The 10,855-nt window shown below is 56.3% G+C and overlaps 1 protein-coding gene across 3 annotated transcripts in view; it reads right to left on the bottom strand.

Moving 5' to 3' along the window:
• The window catches only part of PYROXD2 (pyridine nucleotide-disulphide oxidoreductase domain 2), a 24,636-nt gene that overhangs the window by 7,364 nt on the left and 6,417 nt on the right, over positions 1-10,855 (bottom strand). The window contains exons 3-11 of one of the 3 annotated variants that reach the window (XM_005885374.2): positions 10,492-10,585; positions 10,334-10,407; positions 8,241-8,396; positions 6,217-6,370; positions 4,939-5,000; positions 4,520-4,617; positions 2,357-2,498; positions 895-1,026; positions 422-562 (exon numbers count right to left, since the gene is read on the bottom strand). In XM_005885374.2, the coding sequence (XP_005885436.1) occupies positions 422-562; positions 895-1,026; positions 2,357-2,498; positions 4,520-4,617; positions 4,939-5,000; positions 6,217-6,370; positions 8,241-8,396; positions 10,334-10,407; positions 10,492-10,585 (1,053 nt within the window). Of the gene's footprint in view, positions 1-421; positions 563-894; positions 1,027-2,356; positions 2,499-4,519; positions 4,618-4,938; positions 5,001-6,216; positions 6,371-8,240; positions 8,397-10,193; positions 10,290-10,333; positions 10,408-10,491; positions 10,586-10,855 lie in introns of those variants that run through there. The other 2 variants (XM_005885375.2, XM_005885376.2) reach the window with 2 other exon arrangements.

Raw genomic sequence — 10,855 nt, 5'->3', positions numbered from 1 at the left:
CCCCCACACACACCCTCCGGGCCAGGTCATTTGGGCAGAAACTGTCCTGCACTAGCCATGCCTCCTGACGCCCTGGCTGGCATGTGAGCGAGCCCAGCCCAGGTCAGCGGGGCTCAGAGCTGATGGCAGATGCACGAGGAGCCCAAATCAGCTGAACTTAGCCAAGATCAACGGACTTCTCCAGCTCTCTGTGCTAAATCAGTAGTTCTTGTCACATGCCCAGGAGTCCTGTGGCTGTTTGTGATGCGGCATTCATGTGGAAATAGGTAATCCACACAGGCAGTGGAACCGGGGCTGGTTAGAAGGGAGGAACCGGGATAGCAGGACAGTTGTATAAATAACTCTGGGTCCCAGCTCTGGCTCTGTCCTTTGCCACCTGAACGGCCCAGGGCACCTCACCTCTCTGGACCTTTCTCCTCACCTGTGAGGCTCTGCCCTGTTTGTTACCCGTCTGCGAGGTGAGAAAGAGGAGGACTGGCTTCCCCAAAGGTGGACAGACTTGGCCCTTGCATCTCCTACCCCATGCAGTTCCAGCTCCCTTGATCACCCCATTTCTCAGCTCCTGTTTTGGCAGAGATCTTTTAAAAATTTGCTTTTTTTATTGACTTCAGAGAGGTGAAGGGAGAGGGAGAGGGGGATAGAAACATCAATGACGAGAGAGAATCATTGATTGGCTGCCTCCTGTACCCCCCCCCCCCCCCCCCCCCCCCCCCCCCCCCCCCCCCCCCCCCCCCCCGCTCCCGCTTCCCCAACTGGGTAATCGAGCCCACAACCTGAGCAGGTGCCCTGACCGGGAATTGAACTGTGACCTCCTGGTTCATAGGTCAACCCTCCACCACTGAGCCATCAGGCTGGGCTGGACAGAGATCTTAAACCTGCCCCCCCCCCCCTCACCTGTGGTGTCAGCTTCAGGAAGGTGGTCTGGGGCTCCGCGTTGGACAGCACCACTTTGCTCCTCACCTCCGAGCCGTCCTGCAGCACCACTCCTCGCACGCGTCCACTGCTCACCTGCACCTTAGCCACCGTCTGGACCCCACACAGTGAGGCCCCAGAAGCCCCCAGGAAGGAAAACGAGGTGAGACCTTGAAGGATTTCCATGGTCTCTGCTGCTCCTGGACATTCACAGCTTCCCCACCCTGAATCCACCGGCCGAGCTCGCAGCTCCTCAGGGAAGCCTAGCCCGCCCCTCCGCCTGGAAGGCTCAGCCCAAGTGTGGACAGTGGCAGTGAACTTGACGGGAGCCGGGAGCCGGTGGACAGCTGCGCAGCTACTAACAGGCTGCATACCTGAGCCCCTCGACTCCGAGCCCCACCTTGTCCATTGGTAAAATGAGGGAACTTGCGAATCTGAGGTTTTGGAAGGACCCTAGCCAATCATCAGAGGAGGGGACAGAGGGGCCACTCACCTTCTCAGTGAAGATACTTGCTCCGTGCGCGGTGGCTGAGGTTGCGATGGCATCCGAGAGGGCACCCATGCCTCCCTGGACGTAGCCCCAGGCCCCCTGCATCCCCTCCAGGCCCCCCATCACGTGATGCAGCAGCACATACCTGAGGGCAGATCATCAGACTCAGTGGCTGGAGGTGGGATTTACTCTCCTCAGAGTTCAAGGTGCAAATATTCCACCCTGTCTTGTACCTTCAGCCTCTCTCTTCCCATCCAACCTGCCCCATGAGCCTTTCAATGGGCTTAGGCTCTTGTAAGAGCCTTTGCTTCCCCACCCCAGTTCTCTCCCCGTGCAGATGTGTCTGGTGCTGCAGCTCCGGCTCTCTCCTGCGCTCCAGTCCGTCTGTCCAGCTACCCACCGAGATCCCCATTTGCATGGTTTCTTATCAGGCGTCTTAAACCCAATCTTTGCCCCCATCCACCAACCTGTTTCTCCTTCAACCTTCCCCACCCCAAAGAACGGCATCTTCAGTTTCCAGAAGAAATCTGGGTGTAGTCTTGCCTCCTACTAGTCTCTCACGCCCTCCATCCAACCACATGCTGTCACCTCTGCCTCTGAAGAGCTTCCTGCCCCTGCTCCCTGCGGCTCCTTCCCTGGTCCAGGCCACGCTCTGCTCCTCCGTAAACACTGCAGTGGGCCTTCCTCACTCGACCACCTTCTCCCCGCAGCTCCTCGGGGAAGCCTAGCCCGCCCCTCCGTCTGGAAGGCTCAGCCCAAGTGTGGACAGTGGCAGTGAACTTGACGGGAGCCGGGAGCCGGTGGACAGCTGCGCAGCTACTAACAGGCTGCATACCTGAGCCCCTCGACTCCGAGCCCCACCTTGTCCATTGGTAAAATGAGGGAACTTGCGAATCTGAGGTTTTGGAAGGACCCTAGCCAATCATCAGAGGAGGGGACAGAGGGGCCACTCACCTTCTCAGTGAAGATACTTGCTCCGTGCGCGGTGGCTGAGGTTGCGATGGCATCCGAGAGGGCACCCATGCCTCCCTGGACGTAGCCCCAGGCCCCCTGCATCCCCTCCAGGCCCCCCATCACGTGATGCAGCAGCACATACCTGAGGGCAGATCATCAGACTCAGTGGCCGGAGGTGGGATTTACTCTCCTCAGAGTTCAAGGTGCAAATATTCCACCCTGTCTTGTACCTTCAGCCTCTCTCTTCCCATCCAACCTGCCCCACTAGCCTTTCAATGGGCTTAGGCTCTTGTAAGAGCCTTTGCTTCCCCACCCCAGTTCTCTCCCCGTGCAGATGTGTCTGGTGCTGCAGCTCCGGCTCTCTCCTGCGCTCCAGTCCGTCTGTCCAGCTACCCACCGAGATCCCCATTTGCATGGTTTCTGGGCAGGCGTCTTAAACCCAATCTTTGCCCCCATCCACCAACCTGTTTCTCCTTCCCCACCCCAAAGAACAGCATCTTCAGTTGCCAAAAGAAACCTGCCTCCTACTAGTCTCTCATGCCCTCCATCCAATCACATGCTGTCACCTCCGCCTCTGAAGAGCTTCCTGCCCCTGCTCCCTGCGGCTCCTTCCCTGGTTCAGGCCACGCTCTGCTCCTCCGTAAACACTGCAGTGGGCCTTCCTCACTCGACCACCTTCTCCCCTCTCTCTTCCCTGCAGACCTTTCTCCACGTAGAACCTGGATCCCATCTCAAAACCCAGCTATGCCCCTGGCCCTGCTCTCCTATCAAGCCTTCTAGGGCTCCTTGTTGGTCATGGCCAGAGTCTGAAAAGGGCCCTCAGGGATCCTGCCTGATCTTGAGCCGCATCCCTCACCATGCCCCCTCCCAGCCCACACTCCTACCAAACAGAACCTCCTTTAGTCCCTCGAATAGACCACCTGGTTTCTCAACTCCCAACCTCTGCACATGGAACACAGCTGCCTAGAGCCCCCTCCTCCCTCATCTTTTGCTTCCCTTGTTCCTCCTGTCCTTAGAGGCTCAGCTTAGCCGGCGCCCTCTCCTGCAGGGCTTCTCTGACCGAGAGCACGTGGTCCCGGCTTCCTTCCCCATCCCAGCACCTCGGCACTCCGCTGTCAGTGCCTGCTCTGCGTCCACCTCACCCACAGGATTTCAGCTCCATTCTCTACTGTCGCCCTAGCACCTCGCACAGACAAGTGCTCCATCAATATTTATTGAAAGAATTAATGAAGAAACAAATTACTTAAAGGCACATTTTACAACCTGGGCAGTAGCTAAGCCTCCTGGAGGCCCACAGAGAAAAGGGTAGAAAGCCCCAGCTGGAAGATCCACATTGATTTTGATCACAGAGCTTGGCCGAGGTGTGGCAACTGCTGCCAGCCCCCCTTTTTCCTGGCCCTGGGGAATTGGGGGGCTGGCTTAGTGCACGCGGGAAACCACTTCCAAGGGGCACTCCCTCCCTTGAGAGAAAAGACACATTGACAGCTTCTAGCTGCATCTTCTGGTGCTTTGGACGCGGCCCAACACCTGGCAGCATCCTCTGTCCCAACACACACCCCGCCCTTGCTGCTCTTGCGGGCTTCACTCTGTCCTACCGCAGCCAAGGACCCCCACTGCGTGTGACTGCCCCCTGCTGGCTCAGGCTGTTAGCACCCCCCCTCCCCCCGCTCACAGAGGGAAGGCGGCTGCCCACCCTTACCCAGGTGTCTGTGTGTGAGCCTGTCCTGGGACACAGGGAAAGGGTCGGTGGGAGGGGGAGGGGCAGCAGGGCTTCCAGGGAAGAGATGGGAAGAGGAGTGAGGGAGAGAAGAGGAGAAAGGGTGGGCAGAAGATACATTCATGTGAGATGTCACCGTGGGAGGTGGGTGAGAGGCTTTTCTTACTGAAGAACAGAGAGCAGCAGCTAAGAAGGACTTTTTGGGGGTCAGACAACTTGGGCTGAAAATCAGCCCTGCCCCTTCGTAGCTGTGTGACTTCGGGCAAAACACTTCCCTTCTCTGAACCACGTCTCTTACGTCCTAGCGTGAGGGTCAGATGGATCGTGTACGGAGTGTGTGGCTTCCTGCTTGGCTCACAGGGTGAGCTCAGTCAATGACTGTTGTTATCATGCTTTGGGGGGAATTCGCTCCACTCCCACTGCCCCACCTTGCCGCCCACACTCACCCACTCCCTGGAGTGTGGGGACTTGTCATGGCTCCAATCACAGCATCCGTTGCTAGAGTAGCTTTTAGAGGCTCGGACTCAAACCACTGATCCAGCACCTGGGACAGTAACACAGCAGGGAGAACAGCTTAGGGCAGCCGTGGGCAAACTACGGCCTGTGGGCCGGATCCGGCCCGTTTGAAATGAATAAAACTAAAAAAAAAAAAAAAAGACCGTACCCTTTTATGTAATGATGTTTACTTTGAATTTATATTAGTTCACATAAACACTCCATCCACGCTTTTGTTCCGGCCCTCCGGTCCAGTTTAAGAACCCATTGTGGCCCTCGAGTCAAAAAGTTTGCCCACCCCTGGCTTAGGGCCATCGGAGGGAGAGAACCCCTCACCGCGAGGCCCTGCCTGAGGCTGGGAGCCCCTCACCTTGGTAATGGGAGCCGTGAGGACCTGGTAATACTGGGGCAGCTGGGCCCCCAGGATGCGGCCTGAAAAAGAAGACCCATAAAACATAGACAGACAGGCGAGAAGGAAACGCTCTGATCTGCATTCTCTCTGCACTCGATTCTGGACTCATCCACAGGGTTTGCTTGGTCAGTGGAATGCTTTAAGTTGTTGCTTTAAGTTGTGATACAAACAGCGGCTTGAAACTGGCCTGCACATCAGGGCTTGCCCTCTGAGCTTCTGCCAGTAATGTAAGAAGGCCTCGACTAGCCTGCAGCTCCCAGGAGGACAGGCGCCTGGGGCACAGCTGCCCTCGCTGATCTGCCCCAGCCACCAACATGTGTGAGACCAGACCAGATCGGCTGAGCCCAGTTGGGATCAGCTAAACCATGCAGATTTGTGAGAAATTAATTTTTATATGCCACTGGGTTTTACAGTTTTATGTAGCAATTTTGTGGCCATAGCTAACTGTTTCAGTATTTTTCTAGAATACAGAAGCTAAACTGGTCTTTATAACCTGGAGGAGTAGAAAAGAATAGCATGCTTATCCGAACTTCCCTTTTCATAGCCGTGGCAGACATCACTAATCAATCACAGAAGTTTTTCCTGCTAAGCCCCAATCTAGCATCCTCTTCAAACTCTCCTGGCCCCTCTCTCTAACGACCAGGGCCAGGCAGGCTTCCATCAGCTGCACACGGTGCCATCGACAGATCTCACCTCACGCCTGTAAGGTGCGTCTCTTCATTTCAGCCTTGGGGCTTCTCTGGCCCCAAGACAGGACGCCCACAAAAGGCCACCTGACACCCATGGATCCCCAGTCCTATGTAGGAGTTAAACCCCCAGGGAGCAACCTTTGATCACTGGGAGATAGAACCTAATGGGGAAAGTTTCCCTTTCTTCTCTGGGGGCTGGTCCTCACGTGCATCTCCTAGGGCTTCTAGGGGGTCCTCTTGGGACCCAGCACCTGTCACCTGCGTGGTGGCCCGCACAGCAGCACGCTGGTGTGGACTCCCCCTCTTCCCAGTTTCTCTCTCCCTTCCCTGGATCACCCTGCAAAACGAACCACTCGCACGTAAGCCTTTGTGTGGGCTCTGGTTTTAGGGCACGCCAGGCACGACCTGCTCGCCGACCTCCCGGGCGGCCGTTAATGGATGGCAGCTGGCAGGCTGCCTTGGAGGCTCAGGCCTACGTCTGATCATGGCGACAGTGGGCTCGGCTCCGTGAAGGTCACTCATCTGCCTGATGCTGGCCGGGACTTACCTGCCTGCAGCAGGGGTGCGAGGGTGGAGAGCGCCCGGAGCCTCTGCAGCAGGGAGCCCCGCCGGAAGGCCTCCATGTCCACGGGCGCTGCGTCCAGCAGAGGGTCGATGGCTGATGCCAAGCGATTCATGAAGGCCTCGTATTTGGGAAAAGCCTGGAACACAACCCCAAGTCCAGGCCCTGTTGCCTAGAAGGGGACATGGTCCCATGCTCTGCCCTCCATGCTGCCCCCATGTGGCCGCTGCCCTCAGCGGAGCCTCCTGGTTCCTCTGGCCGATGCCCTCCTGGTTCCTCTGGCCTGATGCCCTGCCGTCTCAGTGTGGCTGTGCTGTCACTCCCTGTCCGGGTCTGTGCTGAGGTTGACACCAGGGGAGGTCAGAGGGAGCCTGGGCAGCGGGAGAGCCATCGGGCAGTGGCAGGAACAGGGGTTAAGCTGGCCAGGACCAGTCGTCAGCCACAGGAACCTGGCAAGTACTCAGGATGTGGTCTCCGCGATAAACCAAGAACCACTGAGCAGTTTCTTCTTTCTCTGCCGTCTGCCGTGCATTACTGAGGGGAAATAGGATCCTTTCCCTGCGCTCCAGCACGCCGACTGCTCCTTCCTGCTCTGCAATCTCCCACGTCCTCTCATCACAGCAGGACCAGGTCTGCACCCCATCACCCCACGAGCTCCCACGACAGGATCCACGTCGACACCCACCCCCCTCCCCTGGATGGGCGACAGGAGCTGGGTGGCTGCCTGTGCCCTGGAGGCCTTATCTTCATTTTCAGCCCAGAGCTCTTAATTTTTGGTTCATCCAGACTCACAGATATACCCACGGAATTTAATTGTTACATAAAGGAAAGTTCTGTGTTGAAGTACACAGTGAAGCTGCATAGCTCTTTCTGCGGGAGGCCTTTAGTATGACCATCGACAAAGACGAAGCCAGAATCCAGGCTCCTGACTTCCCACAGGGGACGTGCCCTGCCTCCCGCTCCTGTGGTTGGCAGCACTCCAGGCCACCGCCCCGTCCCACATGCTCTGGGCCCTGGCCTTGTCCTAAATGCTCCCTCGTGCGTCTGAGGTGGCAGGGTTTGGAGCACAGGGTGGAGGCAGTGGTCCCCAACCCAGTGCACAAAAGAATCACTTTGAAAACAAAGCCAAGCTCCCTGGGCGACCCTGACTGTCAGCCGGGTTTGGAAATTGCTGGTTGAAGAGATATTACCTGGTGATAGACTAGCCTCACAAAAAGCAACACACATTGATTACAGTAACCTAGGTTCTTATAAAAATGTCTGCACAAGATCTGAGTTAAGGCCCTGCCTTCAGCTTATATCTAGGCTTAGTACAAAAAATAGCCATTTAAGGAATCTTTTTATATCTGCAAACCAATCACACCAGGCCCATTATATTCACTAACTCGTTAGACAAAGCTACCCAACAAATTCCTTATAATGCAATCCCAGGGAAAAGCCTGGGAAAATCGTGCGTTCGCTGTCAGATGCGCTGCTTCCGCTCAGCAGACCCGCACGCCATCGCGTACAAGTTCTTGCCTTGGGCTGTCGGGGGATTGACGCCAAATTGAATGAATATGTATTACAACCTCCTTGTCCTAAATTCCTGATCCAGTTCATTCTATCCTTAATCGTCTCTGATCCGCCCTTGATCCTTCGTCTTGGCCTCCATGTGCTTTAATATTGATAACCACTTAGAGTTCTGTCTGAAAGCAGCGGAGACAGAAGCACACAGTGTAAGCACCTGCCAGCAGCCTCCCTCTGACACGCAGCAGGCAGAGGCCGTCGGAACAGCGGCCGCGTCCTGAACGCACAGGTGTGAGGGGCTCCAGTGTGCACTGGTCTTAACCACTGACCTCCCCCCTTCTCTTCGCAGTGCCCAAGATCGAGGGCAGGGGGTGTGGCCTGTCCGAGCCCCCTGGCCCTTGGACCTGTGCTCCAGGACAAGTCCAACTAGGCCGGTTTCCTTTCAAGAGCCGCCTGCAGGCGACAGAGGGAGGAAGATGTCCGTCGCTGGTCACTTTCCCTACCTGGGCGTCCTTCTGCGAGAACTGGGCAATCTGCCTCTGGTTTTCCGCCATGTCTGTGCCCAAAAGTAGGGACCTGGGCGCCTTGCTCCGCGTGCCTTCTTCCAGCATGGGGGTGAAGGAGTGGGGGTTTCGAAGATGAACTCTCAGCCCGTGTTTCTGCAGGACACAGGCAGAACAAGCAACATGGGAGGGATGTGTGGCCTCTGCCCTTGAGCTTCTCCGGTTGTGTTTATGACCATTGAGATACCTGCAGGCAGCTTCCCACGGTCCTGATTCCTATTGTTCAGTGAAAGTGTGTAAAGCCCCCATGCCCAGGCACTCTGTGGCAGACCACATCACACTACACTACACTACGCCACACCACACCAGGACACACAAAGCCACACCACTCCGTGTCACACCGTCACACCACCTCATATCACATCACAACACACCACGACACACAAAACCACACCATCACACCATGTCATACCACACCACAGCACACCATGCCACACCACTCCATGTCACACCACGCTACCCTGTGCCAGGGACTGTCCTAGGGGTTACAATGGTCAGCCCACAACAGCTCTATACCATCTTCATTGTACAGATGCAACAGCTGAGGCTCGGGGAAGTTAAATAGCTTGCCCAAGGTCACATTGGAAGGTAGATCGGGTTTCAAAACCACATCTCTGACTCAGAAGCCCTGGCTCACGCTCCACACTAGTCTACAGCTGCCCCCGCTCCAGAAATAAATAATTAAAATTTTGAAAGACACAATAAAAAAACAATTATGTGAAAATCCATACTTACAAGGTAGATAAATTATTCACATCAAAAATTTTTATTTACTTTGCAGACTCATTTACTCCAGGGTCACCTTAAATGGAAGTTCCCTTGATGCATTTAAAATATGATTTGACTTACAAATATTTGAGGAGCACACAGAACCTTTCAGGAGCACATATTTTTTAATTTATTTTATTAATAAAGCTATTAATCATGTGAAAAATTCTATTCTGTGACTCTCCGTTTTCAGAAGCTAGATTTTTCACAGGAGGGTCTACCCCACCCCTTCCCCACTGCGGCTGCCTCTGCGCACAGCTGGTGCGTCTGCACGCGCCGCCAGCTCTAGGCTGGTACGGGCTGAAGACCAGAGGCCCTTTCCCGTCCTTGGCTACATTTCACCCAGTCCTGGCTGGTGATGCTCCCTCTCTCTCTCGCTCTCTCTCTCTCTCTCTCTCTCTCGCTCAAAGAATAATTTCTTTAGTGAGTTTCTGTAGTTATCTATGGAGAACTCCTCTACATGAACCAGTTCAAGCAGCCCAAGAGCTGTGAACAGTGGCTCAACATCTTATCAATTTCAAACTTCCAATTTAGAGCAAAGCTGGCGCTAAAGCGCGTGGTGGCCTCCTGCACGGGTGGCACAGGGACCCGTTCTCTGGGGTGACAGGCACCACGCAGGGAGGGGCTCAGCGGGCCCTGGGCTGTGAGCAGAGTTTATACAAGAGGCAGCGAGGGGTGAAAGGAATGTGGGAGCGGGGGGGGGGGGGGGGGGCAGCGCTGGCCCAGCCTGTGACCAAGGTTAACCCAAGAGAGGCAGCAGGGGCCACTGAGAGGGTTCAGATCGGCTCCCAGCAGCCCTGGGGCCGGAAGAGGTGAAAGTCCTTCCACTCCTGCTCGGGCTGCCAGGGCAGCAGCAGGACCTCATGCTAGGCAGGCTCCTGGCCTGAGGCAGCTTTGCAAACTCGGGGCTCAAGGGTTCAGGCAGGTTCCCGAGGGCCAGACAAGTCAGGGCTGGGGGCAGGGCAGGGCTGGGGACCCCCGCCCCACGTGGGGATCAGTGCTGCATGGAGGAACACGGGCCTCGTGTTGATAAAGCTCCTCCATTAAAATAAGTCTGATTTTTATGTGAAAGTTCCCGATTTTTAAGACACTGGGTGGACTAGACCAAACCATCAGGGAACGTACCAAGGAGACCGTGGACGATAGGCCCTCGGATAGAAGCGAGGCCTCAGGTGCCGGGAATCACCTTGTGGGGAGCCTCACCCCGGGTGGAAGATGGAACTGACCCCCCCACACACACAAGGCCGGCCGCAGCGGGGCTCTACCTTCAGCTCCAGGTCAGTGTAGATCTGTGGTCTCAGCAGGCTGAGGAGGTAGGATGCTCGGGAGAACTTGAACCCTGAAACCGAGTCACATGAAGACAGTCACGGGCGGCCACTGGCGGTCACCCCGCCGCTGCCCCCACTCCACCGCCCGGGCTCACCTGGAATGATCTCCTCCGTGACAGCTGCGCCCCCGATCACGTGGCGTCTCTCAAAGACGGCTGTGTTCACCCCCGTCCTCTGTAGGTAGGCCGCCTGGGGGACATAAGCACCCTCCCTGCACCCTGGTGGCCACCTGCAGTCTCAGGGGCCGCACTGCAGGCCAGCCTGCCCCCCGGGCTCACTCTGTTCCCGCCTCTGGGAAGCCGTTCCCCTTGCTTCCCCTGAAACTCGCTTTCCCAAATGTCTTCTAAGATCCCACATGACTGCTCCACCCCTCTGCTTCCTGGCTGCCTCTCACCTTCCCTCCAGGCAGGAGCCTCTGGGAACTCAGGCCCCCTCCTCCAGGCAGGGCAAGCCTCCTTC

Source organism: Myotis brandtii, unplaced genomic scaffold (assembly GCF_000412655.1).
Source record: "Myotis brandtii unplaced genomic scaffold, ASM41265v1 scaffold902, whole genome shotgun sequence".
NCBI classification, from domain to species: Eukaryota; Metazoa; Chordata; class Mammalia; order Chiroptera; family Vespertilionidae; genus Myotis; species Myotis brandtii.
The sequence above is the reverse complement of the archived record's forward strand: the minus strand, read 5'-3'. Positions and strand labels throughout refer to the sequence as shown.